The 24,818-nt window shown below is 41.5% G+C and overlaps 1 protein-coding gene across 9 annotated transcripts in view; it reads left to right on the forward strand.

The window, feature by feature from the left end:
• EBF1 (EBF transcription factor 1) overlaps positions 1-24,818 on the forward strand; it is a 265,144-nt gene that overhangs the window by 155,018 nt on the left and 85,308 nt on the right. For 5 of the 9 annotated variants that reach the window (XM_074552027.1, XM_074552028.1, XM_074552031.1 and 2 more), the window contains exons 7-8: positions 13,241-13,322; positions 21,145-21,286. In XM_074552027.1, the coding sequence (XP_074408128.1) occupies positions 13,241-13,322; positions 21,145-21,286 (224 nt within the window). The remainder of the gene's footprint in view (positions 1-13,240; positions 13,323-21,144; positions 21,287-24,818) is intronic. The other 4 variants (XM_074552029.1, XM_074552034.1, XM_074552030.1 and 1 more) reach the window with 1 other exon arrangement.

A 24,818-nucleotide genomic window follows, 5' to 3' on the forward strand; every position in this document is an offset into this window, starting at 1 on the left:
CACTTATGAACTTTCTCAAGATGATGTTTTGTCACACTAGAGGTTTTCCTCTAAGAATGTTTTTTGTGTTGGCAGACCTTCAGACATGATCTTTTCCCACAAATCTTCCTTTTTTACAGACTGTCATTTCCCAACAGAGGCAATAAAAGCATCCAGAGAATTCAGTCAAATCTGTCTCTCCCAGGCTGGCTGTGAGCTCATCCCCAGTGCGTTACTGTGTGTATTCCAGGATGCTCTGTTCCATAAGGAATCTGTTGCTGTAAAGGAATACAACACTGTAAAAGACACCATATGGGCAAAACTGGCCTTACTGTCAGGAAAGCTTTGTTATATAACCAAAACAGGGGTCCTCGTTTGTGCTTTGGTAAGAGTCAGCTTTTCCAGGGGTGAGGAGCTCAACTGTCAAGGGTCCTTTCCTTATCTGTCTTCTGCTGCTGCTGACAAACCTCTTGAGCTCCATAAAATCTGATTCCAGTGGCAACTTCCCTCCTGGCCACAGTGTGCATTTGCAACATGCAGTTTTATTACTGCACATAGTACTTAATGCAGTTGTATGTAGATCCAGATGTTTTTCCTCAATCCTGAACCTGCCACAGCTGTAACCCAAGCAACCAAAAGATGCCAACATTTTCCAACATTTTTAATATACTGTTACTTTAAGTTATGCTTTATTCATATTGCTTAAAAAAATCAGTTTTGCTCAAGAAGTAGTAAAGGAAGTATTGGTGCTGTGCCAGTCATCTGCAGTTTAGCATCACATTCTGCAATACAACTCTGTGGTGTTTCATTTCTGTTTCAAGCTGTGATTGGCTGTGGAAGCACTAAGAATGGAAATATTACAGGTGTTCAGACTAACTGTAAATCAAACCCAAGATCTGGCCCCACCTGTGTGTTGTGTTGTTATAAACGATAGTATCTATAAACTTGGTTGGCTTAAAGTGGTGCGAGTGAAATTGTAACGTGATACACTCAGGAGATGTGTTTTTGATAAACTTGCTGAAGAGCTGTTTATACATCCCTATAACACTGTGTGGCAACTTGTGTTCATCTCTGTAAGTGTCTGACTAGTTATGATGTGTGCTGATAAAATTTAATGACTGGACTGAAAAATATTGAATACATTAAAATGTATGAAATACACCTGTAACAGGTACCAAATTCTGTATATTCTGTGCCATTCCCATGCCCAGCCTGGGTGTGCACACACATGCCCACGTGTGGCTGTGGTCCCCAGTGTGCAGTTTATAGTTTGGAGAGAAATCATCCTCCATCATTCGTCACTGCTGAGCTGCAGCAGACCAGGCCAGCACATCATTTGTTAACAGCGACAAAGCCGCGCTCATAAACGCCGACATGTTACATTAATTTATAGGCACTGAGTGACTTATTAAATGTGACGTGTGAAATATAACAGGGCCCGGTATGGATGATTAGGTTTTGGGCTTTGAATTGTTGACAAGGCAGGGGTAATGAATTGCGGGACACAAGCTAGTGTGTTTCCCCCTCATTAGTCAGTATTAGCTGCATTAATAGTAATAATTGGATATATTCATCATTTAAAATGTTTTAATAAATGTTTGGACAGCACCTGATCTAGGCTGTCAAATATTAGACTGGAAGGTTCGTGATGGGAGAAAAATTATGCTGTTCCTTCTGCAGAGATTTATACAGCCTGAGGGGTGCCATTTGCCAATGTCCTTTAAGAGGTAATGGGTGGAAGAGAGTTTGGGAACAGACAGGGCAACAAGAGAGAAACCAGCCTCTCTTGCACTTCAGGAAGACATTTTCAGTTTATTCTAAAGACTTCTTGGTCCCGAGCTCGGGTCTCCAAGATAGGATCTGAGCTGGTTATTTCTGGTCAGACGCCAGCCTCAGGTGAGAACTTAACAAAAGGTGTGCGTGTTCACGTCTAAATTTGTTTCACTCTTTCACTGCTGCATACTGAATGTTGCTCGGGGCTCTGGAACTTTCCAATTTGGGGTTTTGGCTTGGAGTTGTCATTACTTCGAGCTACTAACATATTTAAAATTCCAGAAAATTTTCTGCCTGGACACCTTGAAAGCATAAGTCTCTTTGGGATGAACGCAAGGGGCTGTTCTGTGGCAGTTCTGCCAGCTCCAGTTCCATTCTTGGTTTCTGTGTCTCAAATGCATTATTGCCTACAACTTGATAGAAAGATTCCCTTGAAAAAAGAACAAAAACCCTCTTTTCCTCTCCTACCCCCCCATTATTTTGTGATCTTTGGAAGTGAACTTTAAAAAAATAACCTAAAACTATTACCAAGGAATACAGAATGTATCTGTCTCTTGCTTTCAAAGTGACATGTAGGTGAACATTAGAACGTGCCTTCTAAATGACTGGATGGAGATCAAGAAAACCATGTGCAGGTTCAAAAAAAGAAAAAAAAGAAAATCTCAATTTAAAACTTGTGAGACATCACTTTTCTGTAACCCATTACGTAATGAAACCCATTTTTTAAAAGCAACCTTCAGGATATACAAAAGCAACAGCGCTTGGAGTTATTGGCACTGCATCACTAGGCTGACAATTTTTTATTTTCAAAGAAGAGTCCTCTAAGGAAAAGCCTCGCTAGTGTGGGAAGCAGCGTTTGGTGGCTCAGTGGGAGGTTGGCTTTCCTTTCAGATGCTGCTGAAGAGGTGTCACACCAGGGAGTGCCGCCGTGCTGGAGGTGCCGTCTTTCAGGAGAGACACAAAGTCAAGTGTCTGACCACCTGTAGTCTTAACAAGTCCCAAGACGCTTTCTGCAAGGATGAAAGTGTCCTCCTCAATGTCCTTGCAAGTTCCAGGTAGCTGCTTCTACTGAGAGTCAGGAATCTTTAAGATGAAGGGATCTTCACGCTCTCTTAAGCACAGTGAGCCAAACTTGCCTCTTTATGTCCAAGGACTTTGTGTGAAGAGTTGGTGGAGGACTCAGAAGATGCCAAGGGTAAAGCTGGCTGTAGACAGGGAATGCTGCAGCTCCAGGCTGGCAGAGAGGCTTCCCTGAAGGAGCAGTGCAGTAATTTTGTGCTTGTTGCAGTTGTTCTGCACAGTGGAAGAAATCTCAGCAGAGAGAAACTTTGTCATTCAGTTGTAATCAGAACGATGCATACTTCCCAACTTGGAGTAATATTATTTTATTGTATAGACTCAAAGTCACATGCAATTTTTTAACTGTATTTTCAGTCAAGCCCTGAGCATTATATTGTCAGGGTTGTCTGTTAGCTGGTGGTAATTGTTGACAAGTTGATGTGAGGGTATTTTAGCATGTTGTCTAACGTGTCTGCTGATGAGTTTGTCATTGGCACTGCACAGTATTTCTTCAAATTTGCTCTTAATTTTTTATTTGGAGATTAAGCAGAGATGTAAATCTTAGAATCATAGAAACATTAAAGTTGGAAAAGACCTCCAAGATCATTAAGTCCAACCTTTGACTGACTACCACGGTTTCAATTCAAACACTGGATGTCATGTCCAGTCATTCCTTGGACAGCTCCAGGGGTGGGAACTTGACCACCTCCCTGGGCAGCCTTTTCCAAACCTTTGCCACCCTTGCAGTGAAAAAATTAATCCTGATGTCCAGCACAATTGCTCTCAAAAGAAGTACAATAGAACATAAAATAGAGTTAACGTTGTTAAGAATTGTTCCGTTGCAAGTACTTTCAAGTCCATCAAATTGTAGTTTTCATTGGTAAGATGTAGATGAACAACAACTTTTATCTTTTTGCCCTGGCTGCTTAGCAAGGTTTCTTAACTGCTCATTGTGAAGTTTCCGTTGCTGATGCTGTCCTCTGCAGCAGCACAGAAAAATCATAATTCTAAAGTACTTATCTAGTACTGTGTAGACCCTCATGCTCTGTGTTTTGTGGGGGTAAATCTGACTAATCACAGGTCTCATCCCTGCTTTCCCACAGAAGGGCATCTGGGACACAGCCAGACATCCATAAATACAGGGGAAATCCCAAGTCTTGTCTGTGTTTTAACACCATGGGAGTTGTCTGTAGGTGTTCCCTGTTCCCCTCTGTCAGGTATTTAATGCTGTGCCTCAGCCCTTACACTGCTTTTGGTCTGTTGAACTCCCTCTAAATGTTCTGTTTTTCATAGTTCCCACCAACAAAGTACCACGAGCATGATTTATTTTATAAATGTTTTTGCTTTGCTCTGGTTCTAACTTTTCAGCAGCATCCTGATCTGAATTCCACTCCAGTTTTGGGGTTTTTTGACCTCACTGGATGGTGGTGGGCTTCAAGGACAGGAGAAAATATTCTTGTTAGCTGGATCACCTTTCCCAACTGGTATAGGAGATAACTTTGCAGCTACAGCCTACAATGCCTTTCCCACATCTCTCTGACACAGAAGAGGACATCAGCAAAAGTCTTTTTTCTACATGTTCAAGGCTCATTGCTTTAAGAAAAGCTCTGAAGCACTTAATCCAAAACTTGTGATATAAGCAGATATGATTGGTTTCTACTTGCTTGCTGCAGAGGCCATTATTTCTGAGGTTAATTAAGCTCTTTCAATGTCATGTTAAAGGTAGCAGACATATGCGATATTTATTGATGATATCTCCAGCAGTACCTATAGGGTGATCCTCTTCACCAGCACATCAGAATCTCTTTTCCCCTTCCTCTTTCAGTTTTTCCCAGTTGTGGTAAATTCCAATGAATTTTACAGTGTTTGGGTTGCTTGCCCACACACACACACACAAATCTGCAGCATTTTATACTTTGGGGCAGTTCACGATCCCCTTCAGGTACCCCTGGCATGTCTTCTCTTGTTGAACCACTGCACACACAGCTCAAAGTGCCTCCGCCTTTGCACAGAGCAGCCTCTTGCTTCCTTCCAGCTCTCAAAATAGCCACTACACTCCGGATCCTGTGCTCACTGCCAGAGCTCCCTGCTGCAAAGGAAACGAGGGCTTTATTCTCTTAAATATCATGAAACAATGGGAACCCCTGGATGGAATGTCCAGCTTGTGGGCCGGAGCTGAAGGCAGCACTTGACTTTCTTCCACAACATTTTTGCACTTGATCTTGTCTTGTGTAAATACAAATGTACATTTGCATGTATATTTTTTTCTGGACCCCTAATTCTAGACTCACATCTACTAGTTTATTTAAAAGATTTCTTCTAATTGTTGGGGCTGTTTTTTTTCTTTATTCAAGAGAACCATAAAAGTGTAAAATCACATCTCCCAGCAGCATCTCTGTCAGATTGTTCTTTGTCAGTAACTGACTGGGTTCCCAGATCATTATAGTTTTTAATTTGCAGGTTTGGGTGATGGCATCAGTGTGTCAATGTTACTTAAAGATATTCTTGGGGTCAGGTTTTTTGAGGAATCATTGATTATTGCATGTGCAGGCAGATTGCACACAATTTTACATGCAGGGATTTACATGTGCCTGGTCCAGGGAAAGGTGGGGAATGTGTTCCCCACACATGAAATAATTACCACGTGAATCTTTATAACTTTCTCATTAAGCTGGTGAAAGAAATATGTCACAAACACCCCAAATGGTGAAACATTTTAGGGCCCCATGTTTGCTGTGAGAAAAGCAGCTTCAGAGGGCTGGATTAGCCCTGCTCTCCAACATCCCCTGACTCTGATACCTCTGCTGCTTTTTGGTGCCCATGCTAAAGTTACAGGAGTTTACCTTGAGAAGGCAGGGAGGCAAATGCTGATATCATATTGCAATAACAGCACTGCTGTTATCTGTCAGCACTTACATTGAACAGAGGCTCTTTCTGCTAAAGTATGGCTCTGGCAGGGCTGCTAATTCACTGGCATTGTGTGAACTATGACAGACCACAGGGCTGGTTTGTCGTTTTTTTCCAGCGACTGAAGTCTGATGTCTTCAGTAAAAATTAAAAATAGTTAACTCACTTTTATGCCCTAGTGTTTGAGGGGTGAAATGAGACTGAAATGGGGAGACACTGAAGGGAAAGTGGTTAAACTGAAGCAAATTAATTAACTTTTATTGTTACTGTTTTACTATTCACAATGGTTGTCATCAACCAAATACCCTGTGTTTCCCCTGTACACAGATGGCATAAACTCCTTCCAACTTTTTTTTTGTTTGTGATAGAAAGGTAGCTGCAGTTCAAGTGTAATAAAAATTTTAGATACTGGAGGTGGGCACAAGTAAGGAGATATAGGAAAATTCAGATTTTCTCTACTTTAAAGGAAAAAAAAATATTAAAACATCAGGCCTGGGGGCAAAATTAAATTACAAAAAATTGAGCATTCCAACCTGCCTCTGGACTATTCTTTATTCTGTTTTGTGATGTGTTTTTCAGTGGTGTTACCTCTTTCTTTTCTTATTAAAAGTCTGGGCAAAGAAACCAAAACAGTCTCTCAGGGATTTTAACTCACTCACTGGAGAAAATGCCAAACACTTTCCCAAACTACTCTAAATTTCTGTGATGCATTATAACTCAGTATCAGGGAGCTAGAGGAGTCCAGAAGATGCAAGATGAAAAATTGATATGCTGTGCTTCGCTGTGCAGAACGCACAGACCTGAGGAAAAGTGACTGGGAGCACTTGCTGAAGTGAGCAATGAGTAATTTAAGGCTGGTTTGGGTGGTCCTGCCTTCTGATTTGGTGATTATGTGGGTACCTCCTCAGCTGTTTGCTGTGCTGAGCTGAATATTTACTGTATTGATAACAGCAAACCCTGGCAGGGCTGGAGCTCCGGCAGCAACAGCAAGTTCACAAAAACATTATTATTATTATCATTATTATATTATTATTATTATTATTATTATTATTATTATTATTATTATTATTATGACACTGCCTGAAAAATTTTAGTCGACAGGGTCTGACTGCTTGATATTTATTCTCTGCATCATTGTTTTTCTTGCACCTTTTCTGCAGTTCAGGAGGAAGATATTGTCTAGTAAATAATTTTCCATGCCTTTAGTTTTGGTGTTTATTTGTTTGTTTTGTTAACCAGTGAATTTCTTAGCATCCCATAAATGCAAAATTCATGTCTGATTTGGCTTCCATTTTAAATCAGTAAGAACATGAAATACAGAGAGAACAGATTTGGGTTTTTTTTTTTTTTCATAAATAGGATGTTTGATAACTCAAGAGGTTATGTTTAGAAGAGAGTTAGATGGCTGTATCTGGTGTTTAATTTCTCTTCTGCAGAATAAATTTCCTGTTGTAAAAATGCCACAAAAGGTAGCTACTGCTGTTTATTGACTAAAGAGGCAAGTAAAATCCAGCTGTGAACATGTGGGTAATAGGAGCTTTTCTCCATGCCTATATTTGATTTCCATGCTAAGCCTCATGTTGGTAAATATCAGTGTAAGTCTCAATTATTCTTTTGTGAATAAGGTACCTGACATGATCAGGGAGCTTTATGTGAAAAGGCCTGCAAGAAAAAAAACAAAACCTAAAAGCAATCTTCAAGTGAAGTTTTAAAATGTTGGAAAATTAAAGAAATTATTCTTCAAGAATTAAAAAGAGCTTTATTTAAGCCTAAGTTTGGAATTTTGCCATTTTATAATAGGAGTTTGGATAGGAAGAGTCAACTTGAAAAGAGAAAAGGATTAACTTTGTCCTTCTGAAGTTTCTAAAGGGGCATTTCATGGAATGATAGCATCAAGGAATGGTTTGGGTTGGAGGACATCTTAAACCAATCCCCTGGCATGGGCAAGGACACCTTCACCATCCCAGGGTGCTCCAAGCCCTGTCCAGCCTGGCCTTGGACACTTCCAGGGATCCAGAGGCAGCCACAGCTGCTCTTGGCAATCTCTGCCAGGACCTCCCTACCCTCACAGGGGAGAAGTTTTGCTAGTTTCTAATCTAAACCTCCTCTCTCTACCTTTTGATTATTTACTTTTCCAAATAAAATAGCATTTTCTCTATATTTTTATTTTAGTGACAGATTACTGAGTAGATGAAGTTACCAAGAGGAGCAGGAGAAGTTATAGATTGATAAAGAGAGAAGTGTGTGAAAAGTGCAGAGAAAAGCCTGCAGAAGCAAACAAAGCACTGTCAGCCTTGGTGACCTCTGGGCTCACCTCTGTACTGGCTTTGGTTCCTCTAGACATGCCAAGTTTTCACCAGAGCTGAAATACCCATCAGAGGCTGTTTGAGACACTGTTTTTGTAGCATCACCAGTTTGACAGCAGAGCTGGACATGCTCAAGTACGTGAGTGGTACCTTTGTCTCCACCAGTACTGCTTGTGTATTTAAATTTATGCACATATTTAGTACTCTGCTGAATTGGTGTGCCATACAGAATGGGCATGCAATCCTTTTATCTGATGGAAAGTTGCTAATTATTGCCCTGGCCCTGTGTATTTTGGTTTTACTAATTTTACAAACCCACGTATACTTGCTGCTGTGTTTCATCCAGCAGTCTGAAGTTGCCCTTTTCTATCAAATGTGTTTACAGCGCAGAAAAGGTGTGTTCTGTCAGTGTTGTTTGCCCTAGCCAGGTCTGAGCTGTATAACCAGCACTCACTCTGGATAGCCACTGCTCTGGCTGACCTTGGCACCATGACAGCTGTCGTATTTTCACATGGAGGAACTGTTCTTGAACAACTTCTCCAATGTATCAGGAACAAACAAGCTTTTCTTCAGCATCAGGAATGCAGCAGGTCTTCTTTCCAACTATTTTTTTCTCCTTCCACAGACATATTTATTGTGGCAATGGCAAGAAAATCTTACTGCTAAGCCTTCGTGTTTGAGTTCCTTTAAATTTCCTTCAAGGGAGTGACAGAAGAGCCAACGTAGATCATGTCAGAGCTTGCTTTCTTTAATTTAACTCTTCAGTTATTTTTAATAAACATGAGTATTAATTTGTAGTGGCAAGAAAAGCAGGAAGGCAAAATCCTCTTACATCTTCATTACTTCCATTTCTGCCGTGGGTTTAATTTAAATCCCTGTGGTGGTGGCAAAGAGCAGGATGTTGCTGGGAAGGTGTTGCACAAACCCAAAGGGTTTGGTGTGTGATGGAAAATGAGGCCAGCAGGGAGTGGCAGGGAGTATTTTAAACAAGTGGAGTGACCTCCAGCTGGTCTTGTGCTCACCAGATCCGTCAGTGGAACAAGGGGAATCAGAGCATGGATGGGGCAGGAGTGAGGATTCCTGAGCTGGTTTCAGGAGCTGGAACCAGGCTTGGGTAGAGTTCCTCCCTAGCAGAGGAACTCCTACTGACACCAACATATCTTTGGAAATGCAGCAGTTTTGTTAGAAAAAACCCCATAACTTCATCTCCAAAAAAGGAATTTCTATTGAATTGTGAGAAAAGGAGAGAACATTCCCAACAGCCACTAGCACATTTTTTAGGGCTTTTGCATGGCAAACAGAAGTTCACATTAGTTTGGGGTCTGATTCAGCCCAGGGGTTTGTATTTAACCAGAGGATGTATTTCTACACTGGACCTTGCAGTTACTCAGGGATTTGTGGAGCATGCATGGCACAGATCAACTGCTCAGCAACTTCAGTCCCTCAGCAGTTTTTGCAGCCTGCCCTGAGCAGCATGGTAGGACACCTAAATATAATCTAAAATTAACTGGTTTTCTCCCAGAGTTCCCTTCCTTACACTCCAGCCATGTCTCTGTGGGGTAAAGGTGATGCATGGAATTCTCTGGTTTAATACCAGTGCAAGTTTTTTTCCTGGACCTGAGCTGACTTGCATGGAGCTGGATTGTTTTTCTCTGCTCCACAGAGAAACACATGCACTAATGCTCTTCACACTAGGAATGGTAGTAGTCAGGAAGAGAGTCAGAAAATATGTTTTGGTTGATTCATGAAAAAAACCCAAAACCTTCAATGGTAGCAATAAGGATAATTGATGACTGTCTCCTGTGTGGCAGAAGAGTGGGTGTTCAGCAGTCACATAAGTTTAGAGAAAGAGTTGAAGATTTTATTGACACTCCTGTGTTTTGCACTTTTTTTTTTTTTCATCTTGGAAATGAATTTCAGACCCCAGTAGTGAGCATTAATGCTATATATCCTCTGTGGTTAGCATTAATGGTACACAGTCCTGCCAAATGCAGGGAAAGTTAGAATTGAAAAAAAATAACCCACTGTGAAGAGGCTCGATGTGAGCAAATGGGGATGGAGGTTTATGCTTGCAAAGAGCTCAGCTCTGTTGGCACTTCTCCTGGACCAGTGCTGTCAATCCAAATCTGAAATATTTGCAGAGTGAAGTGTTGCTAATGAGCAATGCTGGCAGGACCGGGCTTGAGGTGATGAAGGCACCTCAACAATTGGTCTAAAGCAGGAACCAAGGGCCTGGGCTGAGCCCCATGAATCAAACTGCTCTGCTCTACTCTTGTCTTAATGTGTTCTCCTCCTCCTCCCTGCCAAGATGGGGGGTTCCATCAGCTGGGGGTGAGGTGCCAGCCCAGGAGCTGCTCAGCTCTTGCCTGGACGAGTGAGGGATGCTTCGTGTGGCCGGGGGGGCTCCAGCCTGGTGTGTTCCCAAACAAAGTGCAGCCCCATCGTTTGTTTTGTCTTTCAGTAGAATTAAAATATGGCACTTGGCAGAATGTGTTCTGTAAACTGGTGATTTTTTTTTTGCTTAACATGCAGTGAGTGAACTTGGCTGTGTGAGCGTCGCGTTCCTCTGAAAATGCTGTTATTTTTGCAAGTTAATTTTTTTCTGGGGTTGGTTTAATTCAAAAGAAGTTTTGTTTGCTTGCTTGCTTGCCTGAGGTTTTTTGGTAGGTTTAAACAGATGAGCTTCATTTCTTCTGCAGTTTATTTTGGTGAAACTTCTGTAGCCTTTGGGGGTTACAGCACAGTGCACATGGAGTTAGACTGTGAAACTTTGGGTTAGAATTTTGCAGACCCCAAAAAGCAAACTCTTATATTTCTGGGTGACTTTCCAAGCCTTTGAGTTGACATGAATTCAGAGCTTGTAAGGGGAGGGAAGGCCCAGTGTTTCTCCATAGAGCTTCACAAAGAACTTTCCATCTTTTTTGGGGAACCCTTAATCAGCCCACCAACCCTCACTGCCCATTATTTGTGTGCTATGCCAATACAAACCAGGAATTTTTAGCTATTTTTAACTTTTCCATGCCCCAGCTCCCCTCAGGGCCGGGGTGTTGCTCTGGGGCTGTGGCAGACCGGGTGGGCAGCCCTGGACTCAGCCCTTGGCGAAGCCGCCAAAATCCCGCGGTAAGCCCAGGGCCGCGCCAGCTTCTCCCCAAAGAGTGAGTGGCTCTGAGAGGTTTTGCCACATAAGGGCCTGTTTGAGGCTGTAGGCACCAGCTGACAGGGATGTCTTTGCCTCTGAACAGATGGCCAGGCTTTTTATTTCAGCGAGCAATCTCGTGTGGAGGGGTGGTCTCCGAATCCTGCCAGGGTTTCGCGAGACAGGGCCAGCTTAGGGCAAGAGGGATCTGATGTCTGTGCCCTTCATAGCTCATGAGCTAAGTGATGAGCTGTTGACAGGAAAGCCATCATCTGAAGTGTAAGATCCCCAAGTCTCCCCACTTTTCGCTTTTCTTTGGTGGAATTAATGCCCTATTTGCTTGTCTCTCAAAATCCATTCTGGCACAAGTACAAACCCTCGCCTGGTGGCAAGCAGTTGTCTGGATCTGAGATGCCAAGATTTGTGCTGACAGCTCCTTCTACACAATCTGAGTCAGGCTGTCACAGCTGGCCATTAGCAGCTTAAAAAGACACACATGTACAGCAAATAGCACCACCTTTCCATTATTGAATATCAGAACCTGCTTGATTGAGAAATGCAATGACTTGCACTGCTCTTTCCTTTAAACAAGCACGGCCTCCAAACCCCTGTTCCAGTGCAGTGGATGTTTATTTTATGTGGATTGCTTGCCCTTATTTAGAAGCTCAGGTCTAGAAGAGACTTCCTGGGCCAGGAGATCTAGTTCTTGATAATCCCAACCATCACATTTGATAATCCTCCTCATTACATTGCATTTCTTAAATGAAAACAGTCCCTCGTAGTTTTGATTTATCGTTGCAGCCGGTTTGCCTTGTATGATTTCCTTGACATGGAGGAACAAGCAGCAAAACTTGCTTTGTTGAGAGGCAGCATCACAACTAGAGCAGGGCAAAGAATGCTGCTCATCAAAAAGGGATTTTCTGAAGCTGTTTACCCTGCAGTGTTGCCTTTCTTGGTGACAGTCTGTGCAAATTCTGCTGACCTAGCATTCAGTTTGGGTGCTGAAAGAGGGCTGCTTGCAAAAGTTAACATTCAGATTTAAAGTAAAACAGGATCAAACTGTTCCCCACCCCACTCCTGTATGTGGGAACAGGGCAGAGGAACTTCTGCTCAGTCACTGATGGTTATTGCACGTGTAATGCTGCCATGTCTGATTACACTGGGCTTTAAACTTGCTGTAGGATTAAACTGTGCACGGCTGAGCTTTAGGAGACCTTAGTCTGTAGTTTATTTTGGACAAAAGGCTGATAAACTTTGGCTTTCAGGGAGGAAGCCTGGAATCTGAGACCCACTATTATTCATTGACTTGTCTTTATGAGTTTACAGCCCACTGATGCATAACACTGAAGGAAATATTTTCAGTGAAATGTTTGCTTTTTTCTTTGGCTTTGTAAAAGGCAATGTCTTTTCTTAGAGATATATGTCAGGGTCATATAGCTACTTCAGTGAACTGTGTATGGTCAGGAAGTAGACTGCATCAAAAACATTTCATTTTTCCATGAAGTCATTCTTTTGACCAAGGCTTCCCCCTTCTCTCAGGGATTTGGGCTCCACTAACCACTATTGGAGCATTAATTTTATTCACAAACTCGGTTTAGTCCTGGCAGGGAGATTTCAACTGTATGGAACACTTTCAGAATTTTTGTATTAAATCAAAACTTGAGGGTGACAGTGAACTTGTAAAACAAAACCCCATTTATACCCAAGGGAATTTTCATGTCTAGCATTTTTCTGTCCCTTTTTTTGCTGTGCTGAAAAACATGTCTGCTCCTCATTGCTCTGGATGGCACAGCCAGCCTGGCGTGACAGAGGGACTGACTCTGCAAACTTTAATGGCTCTGACACAACAGAGCTGTGAAATTAGTGTTTAAATTTTCAGGATGTTTTGCTAGATCAGGCCTATGTAAGCTCCACTCCTTCTTTGGTTGGACAGGAGGGTGATTTGTCTGAGTTGGGAATACTGATGTTGATAAGTCTTTGTTGGACCAAATATGCAGCTATCATATTTGTATTATTGTCATATTTATCCAGACTACACTCTATTTATAAGACATTAATGTTCGTTTCTGTTTCTCCACAGGTTCTTCTTGAAATTTTTCCTCAAATGTAACCAAAATTGCCTAAAAAATGCAGGAAACCCTCGAGACATGCGTCGATTCCAGGTCAGTCGGACACGCTTCCTCCTTTAAAAATCAGCAGCTGTTAGGACAGAAGTACTTTGACCCAAACTAACCTAGTAATTCACTGGAAGATGCTAAAAACATAAGGTCACAAAATAATGCCTGTGGACTTCTTGTCACAGCAGAATTGTCAGGAAGTAGTTGGGTTTTCTTGGTCTGGAAGAGAGCACTCTTGAAGATAATGTCATCTCCACCGGAAGGGAAAGCATGAAAAGGAAAAATCAAAATGACCTCTCTGTTGTTTTCAGCTATTGGGCTCTCCTGCTCTGAGATATTTCTCTCTCCATGGGGAACTATTTGTTTTCATGCAAACACCAAGTGGGCACCTTGTTTATTGGCTGGGGCAGAGGAAGGTGTAAAAGCAATTAATAAAATCAGGCATATGGCTACATGTGTTACTCCTGAGCAGTGGTAAAGACTCATAAACATGCATCGATGGGATGAAGGTCTGTCCCTGTAGTGAGCACTTGGAGAAAGCTACCACTGGGTGCCTCTTTTTTGGGATGCTTTGGGCTGGTATTAATCCATTTTTGCATCTTGTGGCACTGGGTCTTGGGAGCTGAAATATCAACAAAGCTTTAGATAGCCAAGGACATCTTGTTGTGGTCCAGCTGTGTCACTACTCATTTTGGGTTGAAGAGCATCACTGTCCCTTGGGAAGGTGGTCTGTACCTCTGCATTTCCCCAGTGCTGGCAGCAGAGTGGGATGGTGGCAATGCTGAGGAATAGTTGTTCCAACCCTTTTATTGAAGACATGGTCTTTGACTGTGGCAATAATGCTTTAGCTGGGTATGTGCTGAATAAAAATATGGGATAGAAAGTCAAAGAACCTTCTCTTTTGGTGGGAGGAGTTTTCCACGGAGGAAATATGGTAGAATCTGTCTGTGGGGCTTTGCCTCAGGGTTCTGAGAAAGAAACAAGAGATTTGTCCCATGGACCACATGGGTCTCTGGAGAAAGACAAATCCAAAATATATCTGCTTTCTGTAGTTACTCAGAACCTTGTTTGCTTCTTTTCCAGCATTGTTGCACTTCAATACAAGTGTTGAATGTTATGTAAGTGACAATATTATTTATGTGTAGAATGTCTTTTGTTGAACTGCTTAATTGCAGCAATGCTGGAAGGCAGAAGGGTGCTATTTGCCTCTGAGCAGGGAAGTGCAGAAGTGAGGAGATGTGGCCACAGGGATTAAATTAATCAGTGTAAAAGCCAGCATTACCATGGCAGAGCCCTCAGCTTCTCACCCCACGCTCCTCCCTCTGTCACGACTCTCCTGTGATTCCAGAGGGCATTATCACGGAAAGAGAACGTGAGAAAAGGACTCTCACCAGCACGGGGCTTTAGTCCGAGCAGTCACCCCTGGGGCCTGTCAGAGCTTGCTTCACAACATGTACACTCTGCTGGGGCTGTGCTCGCCCAGGCTCCAGGCTGATTTTCATATGGAAATGCCAGTGCGTGTTCCTCAGAACAGCAATCAGGAGCTGTGTCGGCGGGGAGGTAGGACATAGGAAAGGTTGTTGATCTCTTGACTTGTAAAGACATTCTGTCATACAAACCCAGCTTCACAGCAGTTGAGCTTTCCGTGTGTAAACAGAGACTGCTTAATTACACAGGTCATGTCAATTAGCGTGACCTCAGCATTTTCAAGAAATTAATCACTTTCAGCCGAGCGAACCACTCCTACTCTCATACAGGGTGGCATTGAAGCTCGCAGCGTTCTCTTCAGTGCCCAGCCTTATTGTTTTACAATAGCTGCTTTTGTTTCTTCCCTTTTCTTTTTTTTTTTTTTTTTAATTTTGAATTTGTTGGTCTTTTAGCAATAGGCTTCTTAAAGTAAAACAGCTGGGCTCTGCAGAGTCCAAACTTCATTTATCATTTCTTTGGGTGAAAAGGACCAAGTGTACATGTAGTATCTCAATGCTGTGGTGCTCCTGGGTCTTTGAGGCAGTGTTGTGTAGGAACCAAATGAAATCTGTGCCCTTGTGTTTGCTGTCAGCTGCCTTTGAATTGTTGCCAGTGACTTACAAAGTCTCCAATGGCAATGTCACAGTTCTGGTTAAATGCCATAAGGATAAGGTATTTCCAGATACCTTCAGATGGTACCATACTTATTTTATACACATAAAAATGGAGACATTCCCTTCCTTCATTCCCCTACTTGTGCTGGACTTTGAAGCTGCCAAGAGATATTTTCAACTTTTGGTCTGCCATTCGTCAGTCCCCAAAAGTTGCTGGAAGTTCTTAGAACACAGATTATGGTTTTGATGGGAGAATCAGTGGAAGGCCAAGGACACAAGTCCTGTACTTTCTAAGGACCAGTCCTGTAGAAAATTTCCTTTCTTAGTAGATTTTAGATTTGGTTTGGGGTGTTTTTCCCCATGTAGCATGGAATTGTCTGATTATCATCTGATATAAGACACGTTAAGAAAGTACAGGGAGGAGGCAGAGTGTGTGTTGATTCAGGCTCACAATCAGAAATGAATTAGGAGGTTTTATCCTGAACTTTGCTTGCAAATGTAGGAATGCGATAAGTCTAACATAAAAGCTGTTGTGGGCCTGGAGGGAAATAAATTTCTCTGCGTGTTTGAGATGTCCAGGCATGTGACAAGTGGAGTGGTGTGGAGTGCCAGCAGAGTGTGTGTGCTGGAGCAGTGCTGGCCCTGGCTGTGTTTGTTGTGTCTCTATTAGCACAAGGAGACAGTCAGGGAGGAGAAGTCAAGTACTGCACAGTACTTCAGCTGTGCTTCACACTCCTGCTTGCCCTTGAGAAAATAATTTCATCTCCATGTTTCATCAGCCCAATTGCACAAAACATTTGGTGCTCTTGTGTATTATCACCTTTGCCCAACCTTGCCTTTTTATTCCAGAAACCCTCCAGAGCAGATGCTCAATCTGGTTATGAATTCTTCATCACAATAAGTCATCATCCTTGGTGGGATGAGCTGTAGTGCCTCAGTTAGTGGAAATAATAATACTGCTACTAAGTAGATGGTGTCATGATTGAACTCTGCCTAGATTTGATTTTTCAGAACTAAAAACTCATTCATACAACCTAAACAGCTTTGTATGTTATTGTAATTAATGAAACCCAGGCGCCCTAGCTGTCTTGTTGTTCTTGTTTTAGCACAACTGCTTGTAAACTGACACATGTCAAGTTTTAATTTAGAGGAAACTTTTCAGGCTGTGTCACTGAACGAAACCCCAAACATTCACTTATTATGAAAACCTTGAAAGTCACTTAGAGATTGCCATGCTGTTTGATTCTGCTGCCACAGCCTCTCCTGCAGCAGCGGCTGCTCGTTTGCCTCCATGGGATGCTGCCACTCATGTTTGAATTGAAGCCACTTGTGTCTTATTGCAAATTTGCATAAGAGACAGAGATGATGCTTCATGAATCCCAGATAATGGAATTTGGACATGCAAGGCTCCATCCCCAGAGAAGGGAAAGGCAAAAAAAAAAAAAAAAAAAAAAAAAGAAGAAGAGACTGAAAAATAGCAGTGAGAGCTGTGGCCCAATTCAACAAGGTAATTAAGTGCCTGGCCTGTCCTTGAGCACGTGAGCAAAATTGCAGAATGTATTGTACTTATGTGCTCTTAGTTAGGCACCTTTTGAAGTGTCTTGTTAAATGGAGAGTGATTTTTAGCTAGTAGAATAAAGAAGTCAACACATTGTGGGAAGAGGTCACCAAGCGGTGATGAAAATAAAGATGTGCTCGAGCCATTTATAGCTTTCAGAAGAGTGGCAAGCACTGGAGTTACATATTTAACACTTAGGACACACTTCAAACCGGGAAATTTTCCTAGCTAGATTTTCTCTGCCTTTGCTATTGGGGATATTGCAGAAATATCAGGTCCTTCACCATACACCGGAGAAAATTGAAAGCACAAGGAAAATGCTATGTCTTAATCAGTGAGCAAAGCTTAATGGGCTGTGGTTAAAAATCAGGAGTTGTGCAATGCTTAATTTTGATATATTAGGTGAGGTACTATACCAAATAAACAGGCCGAGTGCTAAACGTGGATAAATAGCTTGATCTCCAGGCTCCTGGTCTCTGAATATTTAAAGGAAAAAAAAATGTAAGCTCCAAAGTATTCACAAACTGAGCTATTTAATGGCAGGCAGAATAATCCACAGAGCTGGGATATGTTACTGCATTCAATAGTGCCAATTTCATTGAAGAAAGTTGTAAACCCATGTGTTTCTTTCATACCTCTGTCTCCTCTGGTGTTGATACAGGATTTAAATTCAAAATCTGTGAAGGGCTAAAGCTAAAGCTCAAAATCATTTTCCGTGTTTGCCTGTCTCAAATTAAAACTGTGTTTTGTTGACAAAATTTGGAAAGGTTTGAGATTTGGCAGACCTGGTTGTCCCTGTGCTTACATTAATGTGTCAGCACCTCATTAATCATTTATTAAACTGTAGTGTGCCTTTCCCTCTTGCTACAGTCTGTGTTTTAGGATGCCTTGGTGCCCATTCCACATGTACTCTGGCTGTCCCCTCCCCCTAATTTTATGATTTCTCCACAAATTAGTTTTAGCATGTGCTTTAACTTGAACATATCCCAGTCGTTTCAAAATCAAAATGAGGAGAGTGTAGTATTTTTTTAGATTAAAAAATATGAGTAAAACTTGTAACTATGTAAGTGCTCTGCAGCAATCCAAGTATGTAACTGTGGCACACAATATTTGAGGTGCATTTTTTACTATTAATAATTAGAGGCATTAATATTTCCTTGGTGCGATGCACATTCAGTGTTCCTCTATTAATGAGAATTTTCATTTAAAGAATTGAGCAGCAAGAGCCTGTTGCTTCTTACAGGTGTGCTGTGAATAATTTTTTTTTTCCAAACAGACACATAAGAGGTTTTTTTTCTGCATTTCCTGAGACTGGAAACAGTTTCACTTGGGGATTCCATTTATAGTTTCTGCTGCTAACGACACCAAAGAACCACACCAATGTGGTCTCTTCATAGTAAATCATACTGTTCAGGAGGGAGGTAGGAAGATATTGCTAAGTAATTCAAAATATGTTGCATCAACAGTTTTGAAAATCTGAGGAGGGGGAAATTAAATGTAGCTTTACTCACATAAAACCTCAACAGGATTGTTTCCTCAAGTTCTTACCTAGAAAGTAGCAACAGCTACTTAGATACAGGATTTTCACAGCTTTGAGAACTACCTTACTGTTACTACTCTTGACTCATTATTTTTCTGGAATCCCATTTCTAAAAATGTTTAAAGTTTTGGTTTCAGCCCAGGATTGATCAGCCTCAGCCTGAAGTCTGTGTGTACCTATAGGGTTTTGGAATTGTGGAAAATATTTTCTCTTGTAGCCATTGTTAAAAATTGTAATTTTATTAATTTTCATACGCATCTAATCAGACCCCTCGAAGAAGATAAGAAGCTGGCATAAATCATGAAACTGTGACAGGCAGTGCCAAGGATTTGGCTCAAAATCCCACTTGCAAAGAATTTACAATGGTTGCAAGTGCACAAATAAGATTGCAAACCCCGAGCCACTTACTATAAGATCATATTTTATTGAAAATATCATAAACTTTATTCTACCCCTCAGGAATTCAATGGATAAATTACTTTTGAAATCCCTTTTGGAATTTTATATATAGGGCTTGGTTTTTTTTCTCTCCTTAGTTTGATTTCAGAAAAACTTATCTGTTGTATTTGGTGCTTTCTTTTTCCTAAATTTCCATCTGTAGGAGCTCTTGAATCATTTATTCTGTATTTTAATATCTTTCACTTAAAACACACATAAAAGTCTATTGCTTGGAATGCCATTCTGAGGGACGGGGTTAGGATCTTTTAGATGTAAAATATTCTCTTTTGTATTCTGCTTTTTCCAGAGAAAGACTTCAGGATCTCCTCTGGGCAGTTTAGTGGCTTTGCTTACTTTTTGAGTATTTTAATTGGGGGGGCCAGAAATAGGTAGAAAATTTTTCCTTTCACTCTATTTTTTTTTAATTTTAGTTCCAATTCAAGTGATGAAATTGAATAGTTGTAAGCGATCCTTTAAGTGTCCCCATTTGACCAACTTTGAGAGGCAGCAGCTTCCTGAGAGAGTTGAAGCAATGTTTGCCAATCCTTGTAAAGCATTTCACCTCTTCAGAGGCTAAAGCCTCTCAAAACCAAGAACAATTAAAGCAAGAGCCTTTCAGAGCGACTGGGGAATTCAGCAAAATAAATCAGAAATCCTCTGCCATGGCTCTGGAGGCTTGCCTCATTATAAGAGCAGATCTATTAGCCCCCTTGCCATTGTCTTTCATTTCTCAAGTGAGGTGATTCTAATTAAATTAATCTGCATGTCAATCTATCGGTGATCAATCAAAAGGGCTGAGGTCCCCCTTTGCGGCACTGTGCTTGCGGCTGACAGGGGCTGATAATGGAGGAAGAAATAAACTGTCGAGCAAAGTTAATTAGTCAACATAATAGGTGGATTAAACAGGAGCTGCTGATTGCTGTTTCACATGTCGAAGCATGAGGTGGGAGCTGAAACTGCAATTAACAGACAATTATTATATTTGGTTGTAAGAGGTCGCATGAATAAACATATCTCTGTGGGTTTCAGTCTTTAATCCCTTTCCCTGTTTAATGTAAGGAGAAGTGTAGGTCATTTCTTCTTATTGTTTTAGTCAAAGTTCTCGAAGGCGACGTGTGCTCCTGGCAAACCAGCAGCCAGCCGAAGGCCAAATCTTTGGCTGGGGTAAAACCCTGGGAATGCCATATTTTGCTGGGAAAAGGCTGTGGGAGGGGTGGCTGAAGGAAAGCCGGGGAGGCTGAGACTGCTTGGTCTGAATGGAGTAGGAGGAGACGTGGTGTGATGAGCTCACAGCCCTGCAAGGGACTTGTTTCTCCATGACATTTCATGGCTCACGGGCCCACTGCCTGGACAGGGATTTCCTTTTGGAGCCTCAGGGTTGAGCAGTCCCTCTGGACACCTTGGAGAAGCTGAGTCTTCTACTCTGGACCCATCATTTACCTGTTTGCCCCTGCTGGGCTGGCTTCTCTCCTGCCCTGGGCAGCTCTGGGCAGCAGAAGTGTCTAATCCTTCCTCCAGTGCAGTCCTGCTGTGTCTCTCTCACCTCGCCTCAAATCAAATCCCAGGTGTTGACATTGAGATAAGTTGAGAAATACAAATAATTCTAACATGGGATGAATAGGGTTGTGTTCTCCAGATCAAGACCCCACTGTCAAGCATGTGTGTGTGTGTACACAAACATGCCTATACATACTCCTTAAGATAGAGCTCGGGAGAAATTTGGGCAAATCCAACAACCTGCAGTGACTGTGTGGAGGGGAGAGCAGCAGAGAAGGGTGGGGGCAACGCAGGCAGCAACTCTTGTTACAACTTCACAAAATACACTTTTGTTTTCTTTTATTCTGAATCGATTCTCATTTGCAATGTCAACATCTCTATCTACTTCAGTGTGGAAACTGAAGGATAATTTAGGGTGAAACACAGCTGCCCTTGTATATAGGGGAAAAAAATACTTAATAAAGATCCTCTTGTTAAAATGATGGTTAACAGTGTGCTGTCTGCCACGCAGCTACAAACTCTGCAATTTGACTTAAAACTGCATCAAAAGCTTTCGATGCCAAAGACCCACTCATCAATAGCGCCTCTTGTTAGATTTGTACAGCATAAGCACCAGTTATTATGTGAAATAGCTTTGCAATTTTCTACAGCTCCCAGCTGTTATTTATTTAACTGAGTTTATTACACTCCGCGCTTTTTAAAAAACACACGGATTTATCCAAATTTTCCTCCATCTTGCTCTTGTGCTTGCAGGTTGTGGTGTCTACAACAGTCAATGTTGACGGCCATGTGCTGGCAGTGTCAGACAATATGTTTGTGCACAACAATTCCAAGCACGGGCGGAGAGCTCGAAGACTCGATCCCTCGGAAGGTACGCCTTCTTATCTGGAACATGGTAGGCAAATCATTTTCATTGGTTGGCATTGCTACTTTAAATGTGGATTTATTTGGTTTGTGTCTCTGGCTGCTGCTTTCAAAATTGTCCTGTAAGCGTTTATTATCTCTGGGGCCAGACATTTGAAAGGGACTGGCCTCCAGACCAAAGGGGGAATTTTTCAAGTAGGTCAGCTCTAAATGTAGTGAAATGACAAACAAGAAAGCAAACATGGGTGCAGAGGTTGTTCTGTGTGTCAGTGAAGTAGGGTGATTTTTTTTTTAAATGTTGGTTGCATTTATTCAGTACCCAAAATTGGAGTCTGATTTTTTTTTCCAGACTGCCCTGATTTTTGACTGTGCATCTAAAGGATGTTGCACATTTTCTGAAGAGCTCAGCACCCAAATTTTGGATTGCATTTCTTCCATCTATAGGGTGCTGAGCTCTCTAGGAGATTCTTCTCTTCCTTTGAATTGCCCTAAATGAAAGCAGAGCCCTTTTGGAAATCCATCTGCTTGCTTAAGCCGTGGATGAATGTTCTTTTCTGGCTCCAGCTGTGCCAGCTGAGGACGTTGCTTTTCCCACAGCTGTTTGTCTCCCCTCCCTGCTCCAGGCTATTCTTCACCATGGACATGCCAGCTAGGATGGTTGTGTGCTTGCTCCCTGGTCTCCTCCAGGCCAATGAAGTTCATTTGAATTAAACCATTTAAATAATCACTCTTTGCCAATATGGCTTGTTGCTGAAATGATTGAAGGAGAAATGGTGCAAGGCAGTTTGGCTTTTCTGGAAGCACAGTAAACTCCAGCAAGGGTGGGATAGGGGCACGTGGTTGGAAGCAGCCTGGGGACAGTAATCTCTTCTGTAAGGTCAGCTGGTCCTGGAAGGGAACATCTGCTGGTGACTGTAGGTGCTTAAAATGGGAGTTGTTGAGTGCAAGTGTACTTTGAAAAATCTGGATTTGATTAATGTTTTGTTTTGCTCTTTGTCCTCAAAGTTGATGACTACTGCTGAAAAACAAAACAAAAACAGAGGGCATTTCACTCCCCTCTCCCTGTTCCAGCTTGGTAGAATAGCTCTTTGTCTTCAAAGCTGTTTGTAATCCTAAATTCAATAGGTGCTTGCTCCCTCTAAGAGAAGTGTACCCTCAGCTGCCGTTGAAGTAGCTGAGTGTAGAAGGCACCAGTCCTTTATGCTGGTTTGTTTCACAAATATTTGCCAAGGATCTGATGAATAATTAAATAGATTTTTCCAAAGAGTTTGAAGAAACCAGATAAAAATTTCTCTGGGAAAGCAAATGCCACTCAGAGAAATGTTAACTAGATACGTTAAAAGAAATTATTAATGCTGAGAAATGGGAAAATGTGTGGGTTTCTACTGCTCAGTGGATTCCTGTGGAAATACTTTTCTATTCTGTTTATGCTTTCAGGCATCAGTCCTGCAAGCACTTATGCATATATTTAAGATTATGCTCACATATGGTCCTGTTGGGATCAATGAGGCTTCTTGTGTCAGAGAAGCTGAGGGTATTGATAAGTGTTTGCAGAATCGGGTCTGTAGTTCACACTTACTAACCTAAAATTCTTAGCTCAGCAGCGTTTCTCATTATATAAACATAACTTACATCTGTATTTATTTAGCTCTAACTTTTTTATGTAGGCTACGAGCCATTTTCAGCCATAATTCATGTTATAGAATTTTTTTTTCATCCTGCCAACAACCTAATTTAATAAACAAACCACTGTCATAATTTTTACTGAAATTTATAAGGAATGTATGAACTCTGTCTTTATTAATTAGCAGAAGGCATTACAAAGGGAAACTTCTTTCTGTTCAACTTTGTAATCTTTCCATTAAGTCTAGTCTTCAAAAAACACTCTTTTTTTTTTTTTCTTATATTCCTACTAAAGTAGTTGCCATATTTTTTTTTCCTTTTTCCCCATTGCAGTCTTCTCAGTGCATGCTTTTGGTTGAGGCAGTACTTAATTTCTCTTACATAAATGCCCTTATTCTCATGCACCGTGGTATCTCATTTTACCACAGCTGTCGTTCCCACTCCTACAACCTGAGGGATTCTGTTGGCAAAAAGCAACAGAAAAAAGATAATTCTCTGCTTACGTAGCTGCACACACCTGAGTTACTGTGCTGATATTAAAAGTCAACATCTGCAAAATATCTCCATGTGTACATTTTGTAGGAAAGGTGATTTTTCTAATCTGCTTTCTCAGGCACCTCTCAAGCAACCTCATAAAGCAACTGCTAGTAAATTCTTACTTTTGAATAGCAACCTTCACACTACAAAATTGTTCTCTTCCCAAAGGCTTGGTGGAGCCTTTCTGTTTAACCCAAATCCCTCAGTCCAGCTCTCCAGGAATTCTCTGAACATGTGAGTCCAAGAAACAGGAAAAAACATTTGAAAATACCATTGTTATGATATTAGGTATCTAAAACACTTTACTAAATACAAAGAAAGAAAAAGGTTTAATGCTATTGAATTTTGGACAAGACCCATTGGAACAGATGACAGTTTCCTCCACTGAAATAATTTTTTGCTTTCACTTTGAGCCACAAAATGTATTATTTTTCTCCGGTTTTTGGAATTTTTATTTTGGATAGTATCAGAGGCAGTTTGTTTGCCTCTCCTCTCCCCATCTTTTCTGCCTCCCTCGGGGAAGGACAGACTGACCTGAGCTGTATCCATGAGCAGGGAGATGGGAAGGGAACATAGTCACGGTTTGTCTCTGGTTCATTGCTCTGGTGAGCAACTGCTCAGCACAGGTTTGTAAAATCTGGGATCTGACTATAATATACCCTTGACCAAATGTACTCCTGTGGACTTTTCCAGGTGTTTAACCTTCTTAATACAAATTCCTGATGGCAATAGAGATGAATGCCTGACTGTGAGGGCTGGGGAAAGGAGAGACAGGATGTAGAAAGATGTGCTGGTTATTGAGTTTACCTGGACAATATCCAGCTTATTTTTCCTTACAACCTTGGTTTGCTGCTCTGAAACATGGAGTTACAGTTTATGTGACACCTAAAAGATACTTTGGAGGCCAAAAACCTGGAAAGAAAGCTGCACCTCCCGAGCCACTCAGGAGCCTGGTGTCTCCACATTTGGGTTTCACCATCTCATTAGCAGGTAGTCTGGATTATTTTTGGGACATCCAACACATCTTTATTTATATCTTGCTTGTCAGACTTTTCAGTCAGTAAAGTGAAGGGTTTTTTTTGTAGCTCCTTTCTCTGAATATAACCAGAACCCCAGATCCTGATTTTGTATCCACATGCTGCCCCCTTGAAGCCAGTGGGTTAAGCAGCTAATCTTTCAAATAAATATATCTATATTTTAAAAGTAATAGCTGGCGGAGGCCAATTATTATTTCATCCATCTGTGTGTGGTATAAATAGGGTAAGCCACAGTAATCTGTGGTTTTCAATAATTATCACTTTTTCATTCACAAATAGTTGGATCCTCACTGGTTTTATATTTCTGGTAAACCAGAAAGCCGGTGTGGTTGACCTTTCCAAATTATATATATAGTAAGATGTATA

This window comes from Zonotrichia albicollis, chromosome 15 (genome assembly GCF_047830755.1).
Source record: "Zonotrichia albicollis isolate bZonAlb1 chromosome 15, bZonAlb1.hap1, whole genome shotgun sequence".
Classification (NCBI taxonomy): Eukaryota; Metazoa; Chordata; class Aves; order Passeriformes; family Passerellidae; genus Zonotrichia; species Zonotrichia albicollis.